Genomic DNA, 14,934 nt, shown 5'->3' on the forward strand with positions numbered 1-14,934 from the left:
GATCAGTTGCAAACCACCAAGGTATCCTCTTCCTCCCAACCCCATGAGTCTCCCTGTCCTGCTGCACTGAGGGGATGAAGCACTAAACACACACCAGGCAAAGGGACAAACTTTCCTGAAGACTTACAATGTTCTATATACTATTCTTCCTATTGTTTGGCTTGACCTAGCTTGGTAAACCTCCTGATCTGGCCAGCTCATACACCCATCATCTAGTTGACACTTATGAATAATAATGTGTTGGACAAAGTTGGTTAGGGATGGTTATTGCTGAGAGAGAGAGAGAGAGAGAGAGAGAGTTTGTCTGTTCCTGGTAAATGGATGCACAAATGGACATCACAAGCCCCCAGGAGAGAAAAGATGACTCTGGAGCAGCTCTATGTTTACTCAGGGTGTGATCTCTCCATTCAGAGACCAGAGACGTGTGAGTACAACAAACACACTGTGCCCAGGCAAGGTGTGCAAAGCAGGCTATTTGGGTTACAACGACATGTGTGCTTAAGCGAGAGAGAGTGTGCGTGTGTGTGTTTACTAATGAGTGTGAGAGAGAGAAAGAGAGTTTGACCATGTGTTATGTGAAGAGCTGTGTGTGTGTGTGGCTGTGTGCATGTGTTTGGTTGTTAACGCATTACCTTTAACCTTGATTACCACATCCCATGTGGCCCAACACAGGGCAGACGGAGTTTAATTTATTTGTGTGCCAACTGTCAATGCAAGATACCCCTATGTCTACACCCATATGTGAACCTATATCATCAACCTAACACTTTTATATTCAAACTGGTGCAGGCTACTCTAGGCATTTAAGGATTATTCATATCCATCTTTTTCCATCTGTGTTAGTATATGTACTGAACTTCAATTATTTTGACATGTGGTATTGATGCCTTATTATGCAATGTTTGCTTCTCTAAAAAACATGTTGCATCATTAAACTACTTTCCCTCAGCCTTCTAATAGAGCCAGACCTGAGACATTCCAGCTGTGAAAGGGTTAAGCGTCCCTCTCTCCCAGTAGCAGATGTTGGAGGCATGGAGGTGAATAGAGATGAGTGTGTTGCTAGAGCCCACGGCACACATGATGGACAACTTTAATGTTCCTGAAATCCCTCATTCACTTCTTCCTGTTACAATGATGAACTGGTAGAGACTTTTCCCAAATGTTTTTCGAAAACATGCATGTTATGAGAGAAATCAAATAAAAGCAAAAGGCATTTCAATGTTTCAATAGATATAAATATAAAGTGATACGTTTATATAACTTTAATGTTCACTATCTATGGCCAACGTCAGCTTTACATTCTGTGGCTAAAACATGAGCAGGGCTAACATTCAGACATACAGTTGAAGTCGGACGTTTACATACACTTAGGTTGGAGTCATTAAAACTAGTTTTTCAACCACTCCACAAATGTCTTGTTAACAAACTATAGTTTTGGCAAGTCGGTTAGGACATCTACTTTGTGCATGACACAAGTCATTTTTCCAACAATTGTTTACAGACAGATTATTTCACTTATAATTTACTGTATCACAATTCCAGTGGGTCAGAAGTTTACATACACTAAGTTGACTGTGCCTTTAAACAGCTTGGAAAATTCCAGAAAATGATGTCATGGCTTTAGAAGCTTCTGATAGGCTAATTGACATCATTTGAGTCAATTGGAGGTGTACCTGTGGATGTATTTCAAGGCCTACCTTCAAACTCAGTGCCTCTTTGCTTGACATCATGGGAAAATCAAAAGAAATCAGCCAAGACCTCAGAAAATAAATTGTAGACATCCACAAGTCTGGTTCATCCTTGGGAGCAATTTCCAAATGCCTGAAGGTACCACGTTCATCTGTACAAACAATAGTACGCAAGTATAAACACCATGGGACCACACAGCCATCATACCGCTCAGGAAGGAGACACGTTCTGTCTCCTAGAAATGAACGTACTTTGGTGCAAAAAGTGCGAATCAATCCCAGAACAACAGCAAAGGACCTTGTGAAGATGCTGGAGGAAACAGGTACAAAAGTATCTATATCCACAGTAAAACAAGTCCTATATCAACATAACCTGAAAGGCCGCTCAGCAAGGAAGAAGCCACTTCTCAAAAACCGCCATAAAAAAAACAGACTACGGTTTGCAACTGCACATGGGGACAAACATTGTACTTTTTGGAGAAATGTCCTCTGGTCTGATGAAACAAAAATAGAACTGTTTGGCCATAATGACCATCGTTATGTTTGGAGGAAAAGAGTGGGCTTGCAAGCCGAAGAACACCATCCCAACCGTGAAGCACGGGGGTGGCAGCATTATGCTGTGGGGGTGCTTTGCTGCAGGAGGGATTGGTGCACTTCACAAAATAAATGGCATCATGAGGAAGGAAAATTATGTGGATATATTGAAGCAACATCTCAAGACATCAGTCAGGAAGTTAAAGCTTGGTCGCAAATGGGTCTTCCAAATGGACAATGACCCCAAGCATACTTCCAAAGTTGTACTCTGGCACACCTACAGTATATTATAATACTGTATGTCAGGTGACCACTGGAGGCCAATGCTTAACTCTAGTTACCTCAAGAGAAAAATACAGACAAGCAAAGGCCATGGATGTAAACATTTAACAGTAGTTAATGGCATCGTTTAGCTTCTTTTTTTTTTTTTGAGGGCCTCACCCTCTTTCTTCAACCCCTGTAGTATCCCCTCCTATAGCACACAGAAGAGAGAGAGAGAGAGAGAGAGAGAGAGAGAGAGAGAGAGAGAGAGAGAGAGAGAGAGAGAGAGAGAGGAGAGAGAGAGAGAGAGAGAGAGAGAGAGAGAGAGAGAGAGAGAGAGAGAGAGAGAGAGAGAGAGAGAGAGAGAGAGAGTATTATCTGCTTCCTGTTAAATTTGGGGTAAGGAGCTTTAATACTCTGCAGTTTACCCAGCTTTTTTCTTCTTCTAGAGCACCACTCTTGAAAAGTAACCCACAAATGTACACACACCTCGCCAGTCCTGTAAGCCCCTCCAGCCCTAGAAGGCGCATAGCATTTTGTTCTAGCTGGATAGTGTGGACAGTTGCTAGTGTGGGAACACACAAACACACAATGCTAAGAGGTTAAGGAAATATCCCCCTGGATAATGGGGCTGTGAACAAACACTCAAAACAACACCCTACTAACAAGCTGGCAAAACAGTGCTACACACACACACACACACTCTTCCTCAGAGCGTATTTCCTAGCGCCATATAAAAAGCATGGTACTGGTACAATAAACTGCCCCCAGAGAGACAGTGTGTTATGGGGAAGAGAGAGAGAGAGAGACCTCCTGGAGCACACAGACACACAGGAGGAAAAATAACAGGACAGGACAAGGAGGGACAGGATAGGATAGGACAGAACAGGGAGGGAAAGAACAGGGAGGGAGAGAAGTAGAGCTTAACCCATAACTGGCAGACAGACAGATAGACAGACAAGGACAAGTTTAGCAGATCTACATGTGTGTCCATGTGTGTTTGTTTGTGTGTATAGTTTGCAGCCACAGCAGGGCCCCACTCCACGCCACGCCACACCACCACACCCACCCACTTAGGTGTTCCCACAACCCCGCAAGGACTGCAGCTCAGCTATGCTCGCCATGACTATCATCCCAGAAATGGAGGAGGGGAGGAGAGAACGGGAAGGGAAGGGAAGGGAAGGGAAGGGTGCCCCCCCCCCCCCCGTCATTTTATGAGCCTGAACTCAGGCCAATGAGGAGATATTAATAGGCCACGAGACTCCACTCTGCCAGCCCTCCGCCAGCAGGGGAGATTTAGGGAGAAATAAAATACCCCCCTCTCTCTGCCCTGCAAGTTCTCTCAGACACACACAAATTCCAACTGGTGGCTGGGCCTTAGTTCATTAGCACAACATGCATCCACAGAATTCACACCCCGTTGCATCAGTATGGATGAGGGATATACACTAGAACCACCCTGGTATTCTACACTAACACGATGTTCCATGATCTACAACAGGGTTTCCCAACTGGCGGCCCGCAGGTGGTTTTATTTGCCCCCTCCCCTCCAAGTTTTCTGACCAAAAAAGTAGAATAATAAAAACAAATATATATATATATATATATATATATATATATATATATATTTGTTTTCTGAAGTAAATCCTTCGCGTCCAACTCATTAAAGAAAAAATCTTTGTCCAGTACGAGGTGAGTAATCACTGTTCTGATATCCAGAAGCCCTTTTCGGTCATAAGAGATGGTGGCAGAAACATTATGTACAAAATAAGTTACAAATCACACAGAAAAACACACACAATATCACAATTGGTTAGGAGTCTTAAAATGGCAGCCATCTCCTCCAGAGATGTTGGACATAAGACTGTAAAAACACCAGGAAATCAGCTCCAAGTGATTAGAATTTTGGCCATCTGTTCCCAAGTATTCCCACACATAATACAGAGATGTGGACACCCCTTCAAATTAGTGGATTTGGCTATTTCAGCCATACCCATTGACAAACATCTCCATAGACAAACATTGGCAGTAGAATGGCCTTACTAAAGAGCTCAGTGACCTGGCACTGTAATAGGATGCCTTTCCAACAAGTCAGTTAGTCACATTTATGCCCTGCTAGAGCTGCCCTTGTCAACTGTAAATGCTGCTCTGCCGCGAAGTGGTAGGCCACACCAAGCTCACAGAACAGGACCGCTGAGTGCTGAAGCGCATAGCGCGTAAAAATTGTCTGTCCTCCGTTGCAACACTCACTACCGAGTTCCAAACTGTTCAGCACAATAACTATTCGTCGGGAGCTTCATGAAATGGGTTACCATGGCCGAGCAGCCGCACACGAGCAGTGGAAACACGTTCTCTGGACTGATTAATCACGCTTCACCATCTGGCAGTCCGATGGATGAATCTGGGTTTGGCGGATGCCAGGAGAACGCTACCTGCCCCAATGCATAGCGCCAACTGTAAAGTTTGTTGGAGGAGGAATAATGGTCTTGGGCTGTTTTTCATGGTTCAGGCTAGTGAAAGGAAATCTTAACGCTACAGCATGCAATGACATCACTAATGCTCTTGTGGCTGAATGGAAGCAAGTCCCCACAGCAATGTTCCAACATCTAGTGGAAAGCCTTCCCAGAAGAGTGGCTGTTCTAGCAGCAAAGGGGGGACCAACTCCATATTAATGACCATGATTTTGGAATGAGATGTTTGACAAGCAGGTGTCCACATACTTTTGGTCATGTCGTGTATATGTGATCGTATGGCACTCTAGAAACAAACAGGCCTGAATCTAGTTGATGATCCTTGATCTACAACATGCACTGGATACATAATACAAGCACAGATAGAACAATGAGACAGATATTTCACTGGATGTATAAATGTGAAGCAATTGCTTGGCGTTTCCACTCACTAAAAAATATGGTAGTGAGATTAAGCCCAGTTGCCAGCAGTGGGAGAAGATGGAACGAGATGGATTTTGGCCGACATTCTGCTAATTTTCTCATCAATGAAACATTTGATCTCAATACAATTTTCTGTTCCCAAAACAAAAATATATTACGAACAGAGTTGACTAAGTTTTGTACATTTACATTTAAGTCATTTAGCAGACGCTCTTATCTAGAGCGACTTACAGTTAGTGAGTGCATACATATATTTTTTTTTTTTTTTTTTTTTTTTATACTGGCCCCCCGTGGGAAACGAACCCACAACCCTGGCGTTGCAAACGCCATGCTCTACCAACTGAGCTACATCCCTGCCGGCCATTCCCTCCCCTACCCTGGACGAATTGTGCGCCGCCCCATGGGTCTCCCGGTCACGGCCGGCTACGACAGAGCCTGGATTCGAACCAGGATCTCTAGTGGCACAGCTAGCTCTGTGATGCAGTGCCTTAGACCACTGCGCCACTTGTAGACTTTACTCTTTGCCAAAGTTGTTAAAAAATTGCATTGTTTAGAAGGAGTGCAAAGGCTAATTGAGTTATTGCACACGCACACCTCACAGAGTAGGCGTTCCCTAATGGAAATATGCACATGCATGCTAGAACGCGCCGATAGGATCTCGCTAGCTCGTACTTGGCTCTGCCCACCTCCTTGCTTGTTCTGGCCACTATGACTCATTTGTTCCCATTTGAAACGACAGGCTGTGGTCTATCTTGGTTTAGTTATAAAAAATCTTTGATACAAGTCTGATCCAAAACACAAGGGGGATGTACAACATGTTCCACCTGCTGAATAACAAACCTGTTATTCTCACTGTAGCCAAACACTGTTGTTCCCTTAGATGTAGTCTTGACAGAGGCCATAGGATCACTGCTAGGCCTATATGGTGCAACAGCAACACCTTGATCCATTTAACCAATCCATGGTAGACCTAGTCCTGACACCTCTCACCTAGTTTCTCTACACAGAGTGGAGTGTGTGTGTGTGTGTGTGTGTTATTCACTGGGTAAGGCCCAACTCTCATACATGAAGAAGCAGTCACTTTTAATTTTCACCGTCAGGACATATGCATACACACCCATAGTGATTGAAGGTGGATTTGCCCTTTTGAATCACTTTCACATGTAAAAACAGCCTCAGAGAATTGGGCAATCACATTCTCATGCAATTATGCTTGTTAAAGTCAATCTGAGTTGCTTCCCACACGAACAAGTCAAATGTCAATAAATATGAACAGAGTGACATGACAAATTAACATCTCAATTAACAGAAAATTAAACGATTCCCACACTAATCCTACTTGGATTGGAGAGGACAGAATTCCAGCAACCAGCCATAAAATCTAATCTATGCCCAACATATAATGTAAGTTTAGAGTACTGAGTCTGACTCATTACCTTGCCTAAACCTTACTATACTCACCAGGACCGAGTTTGACCGAGAGTGACTGAGTTTGGGTGTGTGCATCTCTGACAATGTGTGTGTGTGTATCTATGTGTCAGTGTGCTTTCATGACCTATATTATTCTGTGTTGTGAGAGAGTAATACCGCTAAGTGGATATCTGGTTTCATGCGTGTGAGGCTTTAAACTACTGATCAAACCCACACCACCCGATCTCATCAGTCCTCCTCACACAATGCTAAAGCGCAGTCGTACAATCCCAACCCAAAACAAAAACAAGGTTATTAAAAACTAGCCTCCATTTGGGTACTCTCGATGCCAAAAGAAAAGCCCGTGAGCCATTGGAGAGGCGTACTGAGGAATTCCAGAGAGCGGAGGTAACTGGTGTGGATAATGAAAATGCTCTTGGTTTTCCTCTCTTAGCGGCTGGCATGGACACAGGAAACATGCTAGGCTCCATTACTGAACACTTGTTGATCCAACCTTGGCTATACCCTCAGGGTGGCTAGGAACAGTTTCTTAGAGAGGGGGGAGAGAACAGGAAGGGGGGGGGGGGGGTTGAGGTTGAATGCTTTCTAGGTCAGATTTAGAGGTCTCTAGAGAGGACAGGGGACCTCTGAGCAGGGTTGAGGAGGTAGGAGAGGCACAGAGTAATATCAGCTAGCTTCATCAGTGTTTACACTGTGCTAGCTCTATATGTGCTGGATTTAATTCCAAACTGTGCTATCTATCACAGCTCATTCTCAAGGGAGACGCATTGGTCAGAGGGATAGAGCCAAGTGAGCCAGGTCACTGGGTCACTGTAAACTGCATATAGTGGCTGCGTACAATGTCTGATCAATGTGCAAAATTAGACTGCATCCAGTATGCTATCCATCCATTCTATATGGAGCCATCAAGTAGTAATCTCAGAGCAGTTCCACGACTTCCTCTGACATTACACAAGCACAAACAAGCCTCCCCTAGGCCAGGCAGAATGTGATCCAGCAAAAAATGGAGGGAGGGAGGGAAGTGGACTGTGTGGGTTCAAACTTTGCATTGTGTTTACCCAACAGAGTCAATGAAATGATAACCAGAGCCGAGTGTGGTAGAGCATGGCAGTGTGAAGCGTGACGGAACACAATAAATGCTCCTTAGTTAATGCCATTTCCCAAAGGGGAGGCTTGGAAAAAATACTTACCCTCTGCGCTACAAACCACTGACCCAGAAAACTTAATACAGCCTGTTTCAATCCCCCACCAGATCAGACACAGAGAAAGAAGCCTTGAATGTTCCCCATCTCTGAACAGAGGTATTCCTTTGTTAGTCATTTGTTTGACCTGATCTAACCTTATGTACTCAGGTTATTAAAGGTATTAAAGCTGTGTAAAGACTTGGATGAAACTTGATCCATGCTTAATCGAGATGAGAAAATAACGATGAAGCTCTGAAATGTCGAAGTCAACATAACATAATCAAAATCAACTAATATGTTTAGCCTTTCAGTCATTTGGTATGGGCAGACACTCTTGGCAGACCATTGAGGTGTGTGTGTGTGTGTCCATGGTTACTAACCTGGGTCATCTTGGCCAGGTCCAGGGAGGGCCGTGGTTCCTTAGCATCCTCTGGTCTCCGGCGCTTCATGCCGATCTTCTTATCGTTCAGGACGCAGGGCTGGGACTTGCTCCGCGACAGGCCCCAAGTCCCCCCTGCTCTCTGCCCAGCACGTCTCCCCATCTCTTGGGTGAAGTCCGGGGAGCTGGCCCCCTCCCTGTGGTGCTCTGGCAGGCTGATCTGCTCATGGGACAAGGAGAGGGGCCTGAGGGAGTGATGGTAGTGGTGGTGGGAGGGGGAGGTAGGGGAGGCAGTGAACAGGGGGTGAAGGGGCAGGCGCTGGGTGAAGCAGGGCAGCGCCAGAGTGCTGTCTGTGGGGTTGTTGGAGCGGGAGGGCAGGCTGAAACTGGAGCTCCGCTGCATGGCAGGAAAATGACCCCCTGAAAAACCTCCACTACCTCCTACACCACCTCCTCCAGAGCAGTGATGCACACTCCCCCCACTGTGGCACCTCCTCTTCTCCACCGCTGTCCACACTCGCGACACCTGAGGTCTCCATGATGACCGGCAGCCACCAAACTCTTCAGAGAAGGAGAGCGAGCGGCACTGGCGCTTGCTAGGGGGCGCTGTGGAGGCTGAAGTGGAGGTGGCGAGGGCCAGGGACTGGGTGGCTGCCAGCTTGGCATCGCCCAGGTTAAGGTCTCGGATGAGGCTGGTGATGGCAGTGGCAGGGCCAACCTCGTGGCCCCAGACCAGGCTCCTCCGCTGGCACTCCTCAGGCAGAACGTCCCACAGGCTCTCCAGACTGGCGCCGGACTCGCAGGGCGTCCCTCGCTGGATGGCACAGCCTCGGCCCAGGTCCAGCCACCTGTCTGCCTCTGGAACACATGGACACACACATATGAACACACACTTATACATATATTTTAATTTGACAAAATGTAATTTTCAAGTGGGCATATAAATCAGGACAGAACAGATGGAAAGTGTATTTTTTGTCAGGGGCCTAAGCTGAAATCATTTCTATCATAACACCTTGTAATGCTCCTCCTATAGTACATGTCCCCTCTGGTAACATAAGGCCACATATGCCATCTAACAGAGTTTTGAAAATCCCACTTCATCTCCTCTACAGAGGCCATGTCAACATAAAGTCTAGCTTCAAGTGAAACAATAATGACATGGAAAGCAGGGCTAAACTTCCAGGGTGATGTTCAATGTGCAGCGTGCAGCTTCTTCCAGGGTGAGGTTCAATGTGCAGCATGCAGCTTCTTCCAGGGTGAGGTTCAATGTTAAAGGTGCAGCTTCTTCACGTATGTGAGTTAGGATGATCAACCCAGTAAATAACCACACGCACACTTCACTTCAGAAAACAATAGACAGTAAGCAGCCTGAGGCCAGAGGGAGAATAGACCAGCAGTAGCAGCTCTTGGTTAGAGAGATAATACCGTGTGAAGCGAGTATGGTCACATCTGTAGGAGTTTTAATAGAGAGAGATGGAGCGCATCACTCAAGGTCTAGATGCCCGGTTAAGGTGGTTCAAGACCAGATAGTAGAAGAAATGCTACAGACGGGATTGGATCGACCCAAGCTGCACTGCTTGACAGTACACTACCTGCTGGAACAGAGCTGCTAGCTCCTGAGTTGGGTAAATCAACAGTTGCATAGTGGCTCACAGGGCAATAGCCTGAGCTTACTGGTAGTACAGGATTATACAAGCAACCTGGCAGTGTGCCATTAATCAACAACATTTTGTATTATATAGTATTGCAGTTGTCACAGAACGCTTAGCTAACAAAACTTGACATGAGCAGGCCTAGGATAACAGTGGCACAGTGGTGTTTGGCCAACACCACTACCAGTCACAAAACAAACAATGACATTCAGGTCAATGAACCGGCCAATGCTTTACCACTTGATTGACTGTTGATGGGTTTTTCTCAGACTGAAAAGTTAAGTGAAGACTGAACGAAAACTTCCAAATGTCCTATGAATGACTCCAGGACAGCGGAGTCACTCACCACCTTCCGGAGACATTTGAAACCCCACCTCTTTAAGGAACACCTGGGATAGGATAAAGTAATCCTTCTAACCCCCCCCCAAAAAAATAAACAATTTGTAAAGTGGTTATCCCACTGGCTATAAGGTGAATGCACCAATTTGTAAGTCGCTCTGGATAAGAGCGTCTGCTAAATGGCGTAAATGTAATGTAAATGATTGTTGGCAGAGAGCCAGCCAGGTGTCACTTTGCTAAGCACAGCTTTTTGCTACCTAACATAATGGTAGCAGCCAGCCCAGGGGGAAATGTGTCTTAGTCTGACGACTGGTTTAGTTAGCAGGACAGGCTAGCTAGGCGTATGATTATGTGAAGGTGGATGGCTTCCTACACTAATGACAGAAAGGCAGCCTGACTTGATTGGTATAAATTCAGACAGAATTTGACAAATGACTTCGCCAACATTACTCGTCACAGGCAAAACACCTACCACACTGGTTCTAGCTAACTTAGCCACTACTGAGCTCAACGCTAGCACAGAACTCTATTGATACCCAATTGGCAGCAAGTGGCCCACCCCTGTCCAAACCCATCCCTTCAAATGCTTCTCTCCAATTTTGCCTACACTCTCTCCCTCTTTGGTGGGCAGAAGTCTTTGTTTCAGTCCCAAAAAACTACGGACGGGGGCGACGACATGACCTGACAAGAATGTCAAGAATACAAAATAACAATAGGAGAAAAAGTCTAAAAGGTTCGCCTCGCCCAGTAAAAAGTGTTCAACAAAGGACTGAAATCCCACCTGAAGCCATATAATAGTACATAACACGTCTTGTGATGTCAGCTGTAACAATAGATACAGCAGTTGTAGGATGTGCATCCCTTTGTGTTAACCCCATCTCAGGTACATTGAACAGATGACAGGACGGGTCCAATTCTTTACAGTAGCAAGTCTTTTAATGCGGGGGGGGGGGGGGGGGGGAGCGTGACGTTCACCGAGTCAAAAGGGAACCATTGACAAAGGCAAAACAGTCAGTCAGTTACAGTTAAGTCCCACGAGTGCAGTACACAGCTCTGTGTGAAGGCAGGTGCACACCAGACATGAGGGGGAGATGAGAGACAGAAGGAGAAAGAGAGAAGTGAGACAGAAGGGGATCAGCAGAAACAGCTATAGGGGAGCTTATAACGAGGCAACAAGACAAAGGAAATGAATGCGAGCGAATGGGAACAAATAGTGAGACCGTTTTTATGAAAAGCAGGGAGGACATGAAAAGCAGATGTTCAATTCAACCAGTTTCCACAACAGCCCGAGTCAATAAAGCCTAAGAGAAGACAATAAGAAACATTATGGTGAGGACAACAGAGTCTGAGTGAAGGGGAGAGTGATGCACTCACCCACAGTGCCACGGGAGAAGAGGGTAGTCCCTCTGCTCATGGTGCGGCGCTCACACTGTTGACGGACAGATGGAGGGATACAGAAAAACAGACAAAGAGGACATGGCTTAGACTAGGCTCATTTACTCAGACTCCAAACATGTCCGTACATAACTTTCCAGGAATCGAACATGAACGAGTGCACTCACACACACAGACACACACACACACACACATACCTACCCTGTTTATCCTGGAACATACAGAACAATTCAAAGAAAATAACAAACAGGGTGATGCAGGCAGCCTCATAGAGAAATAGGGCAAAGCGGCAGTCATTAACATTACTGGGAGTCACAGCAATAAAGTGTAATGTCAGCATTCAGAACTGCTAGACACCTTACAGTACACACTGAGGGCTATAAAGAGGTAAAACTACTCAAATTGGCCCCATTTCAGTTGAAGCCATTTCACCCAAATTGCTTGATTCGACTGCTGAGGTAGAACAATATACAATTTATTTAGAAGGACCAACGTAGAGGCCATATGAAGTTAACACCTTGATGGCGAGCACCCTGCCAAAAACTACAATAGGCTGTATTGTAGAGAAGCCAATACAGAGCCCAAGACTCATGTTTCCAAGGTCGGTGGAGAGAGAGGCACCTGTAAGGTACTTGTTACAGTGCTTTAGTTATAGGTCTAGCAAAGTTGTACTCACCAGCAGCAAATATTCAGTGTCCTTAGCCCTTACATGATCGCCACCCTTCTTCTTTTCCAGTGTTTTTGAGAAGATGATCACCATGGTAGGGCGCAGCTCTGCTCCAGTCCATTCCAGTGCAGGAGAAGGCCGTGGGAAGCCATCTTAGGTGAGGACGGATGGGGAGAAGGTATTTTGGGCAGGTTGGACGGGCAGACGACCACCTCTCATCTGCAGTGTCCTCGGTGGTAGGGGAGCGTCTCTCGCTCTTCAGCCAATCCCTGTGCAACAACAGACAGAAAGAGAGCGATTTGGTGAGCACACACACACACACACACACACACACACAGAAATATTACAAATCCCATCAAATGTGTGCACGCCATTATGGTGCACGCATACGTGGGTGCATATTTACATATGGGCACAAATGTGTGTGAGCACGCCATGATTGCAGTACATGTCATAAAGACCTTTTCCATCACACCACCACAGTGTGTCCCCAGGCGCAGGGCGAGGAGGACAGGAGGATTTCTCCTGGTGGGTGTGTCTATATGGCAAGCAGCAGGGCCCTTAGAGAGACAGGCCTAAACACATAAAGCTACAGTCCACTGGGCTGGGACAGCACAGGCTCACCTCTTTACTGAGTCCTCCTCTAGGAATCTTTCACTCACAACACCAGGGAGCTAATCCAAAACATGCAGTTGAATCCCCCCCGACAGACAGAGCTAGGCTATATCAGGAATAGCATGCAAAACAGCTGATTAGAGAGGGCCAGGCCTTATCCTCCAATCAACAGCCTACTAATGACAGCTTGCAGTTTCTACTGTGGGCCAACATACACAGCTACCACAGCCTCCAGAGCTCCTCAACTAACACCATGACTGTTCTGGGTTCTCCATAAGATATGGTTTAATGAAGTGGGAGGAGAGAGAGCATGTAAGGCCTGTGGATAGAAAATGGATGGGGCCAGTTGGAGAGGACAGAATGTACTGGACGTTAAGGTTGCATTAATATACTATATGACAAAGGGGGTACTGTGCTTGCCAACTGTGGGAAACAAAGGAGTTGAAATAAGGAGGGCATCAGGCCCTGTGGGCTGTCCTCCACCCACAAGGGCAAAAGAGTCCCCACCTCATGTCCTCTTCTCTCCTCTCTGGTCCCATGGAGCCTCCTAATGTTTCATGTGGGCCAGCCAAGCCCTGCAGGCCCACTGCCAGCATATGATTTCCATTCTCCATGTATCTCTGGGAGTAAGTGGAGCAGGACTTGGTCTCTGGTGGCTGGAGGCGGTGGTGGAGCAGGACTGGGCCTCTGGAGGAGGCGGTGGTGGAGCAGGACTGGGCCTCTGGAGGAGGCGGTGGAGACAGGACTGGGCCTCTGGAGGAGGCGGTGGAGACAGGACTGGGCCTCTGGAGGAGGCGGTGGAGACAGGACTGGGCCTCTGGAGGAGGCGGTGGAGACAGGACTGGGCCTCTGGAGGAGGCGGTGGAGACAGGACTGGGCCTCTGGAGGAGGCGGTGGAGACAGGACTGGGCCTCTGGAGGAGGCGGTGGAGACAGGACTGGGCCTCTGGAGGAGGCGGTGGAGACAGGACTGGGCCTCTGGAGGAGGCGGTGGAGACAGGACTGGGCCTCTGGAGGAGGCGGTGGAGACAGGACTGGGCCTCTGGAGGAGGCGGTGGAGCAGGACTGGGCCTCTGGAGGCGGGAGGCAGGGAGAGGTAGAATGTTCTTCTTTATCTGGCAACTCAGATTACTTATTAGTATATTACTTATTAGTTTACTGATTAGTAGTGACACTGAGATATGGGTGAGACAACACTGTGGTGGAGTGAGTGTATAGTGTGTGTCTTAACAGCAGGCCATTTGAGTGATGGGGTCAGGAAGTGGAAGACAAGTGTGACCGGACCCTGGACCTGGACATTTTAGTCATTTAGCAGACGCTCTTATCCAGAGCGACTTACAGTTAGTGAGTGCATACATTTTCATACTGGCCCCCCGTGGGAATCGAACCCAAAACCCTGGCGTTGCAAATGCCATGCTCTACCAACTGAGCTACACGGGACTGAGTATACTGAGGTGTACACGTGTGTGTGTTTGTAGCCGTGGTGGCTACGGGGGGTCATGGGAGAAGGCAAACACAGTGAGAATTCCCCCCTGGAGCCATGTTTAACAATTCCACATGATGCAGAACAAGGAGCACCCTGAGACTGAGGAGGACTTCTGTTGGCCACATTAGGCCTCCTGGTCAATGCTCGCCGCCTAATTGTATTTGCTTGCTGAACTTGAGGATCCTCAAAACCCTAGTGGTTCTACATTTTAAGACTACAATGGCACATTTCTGTGGTACATTTTCAACTTACAATTGCCTCGTGTAACATTTTTACCATGGTTCCACGCCTGCTAGCCATTTACACTTGTACACATGCAGTTGAAGTCGGAAGTTTACATACACCTTAGCCAAATACATTTAAACTCAGTTTTTCACAATTCCTGACATTTAATCCTAGTAAACTTC

At 46.7% G+C, this 14,934-nt stretch overlaps 1 protein-coding gene across 1 annotated transcript in view; it reads right to left on the reverse strand.

Moving 5' to 3' along the window:
* The window catches only part of LOC311110919 (protein FAM53B-like), a 31,044-nt gene that overhangs the window by 1,946 nt on the left and 14,164 nt on the right, over window positions 1–14,934 (reverse strand). The window contains exons 2-4 of the mRNA XM_084153558.1: window positions 12,437–12,696; window positions 11,740–11,794; window positions 8,373–9,229 (exon numbers count right to left, since the gene is read on the reverse strand). Of these exons, the coding sequence (XP_084009684.1) occupies window positions 8,373–9,229; window positions 11,740–11,794; window positions 12,437–12,520 (996 nt within the window). The 5' untranslated portion in view covers window positions 12,521–12,696. The remainder of the gene's footprint in view (window positions 1–8,372; window positions 9,230–11,739; window positions 11,795–12,436; window positions 12,697–14,934) is intronic.

The sequence above is a fragment of the Coregonus lavaretus genome (assembly GCF_964263955.1).
Source record: "Coregonus lavaretus genome assembly, chromosome: 36".
NCBI classification, from domain to species: Eukaryota; Metazoa; Chordata; class Actinopteri; order Salmoniformes; family Salmonidae; genus Coregonus; species Coregonus lavaretus.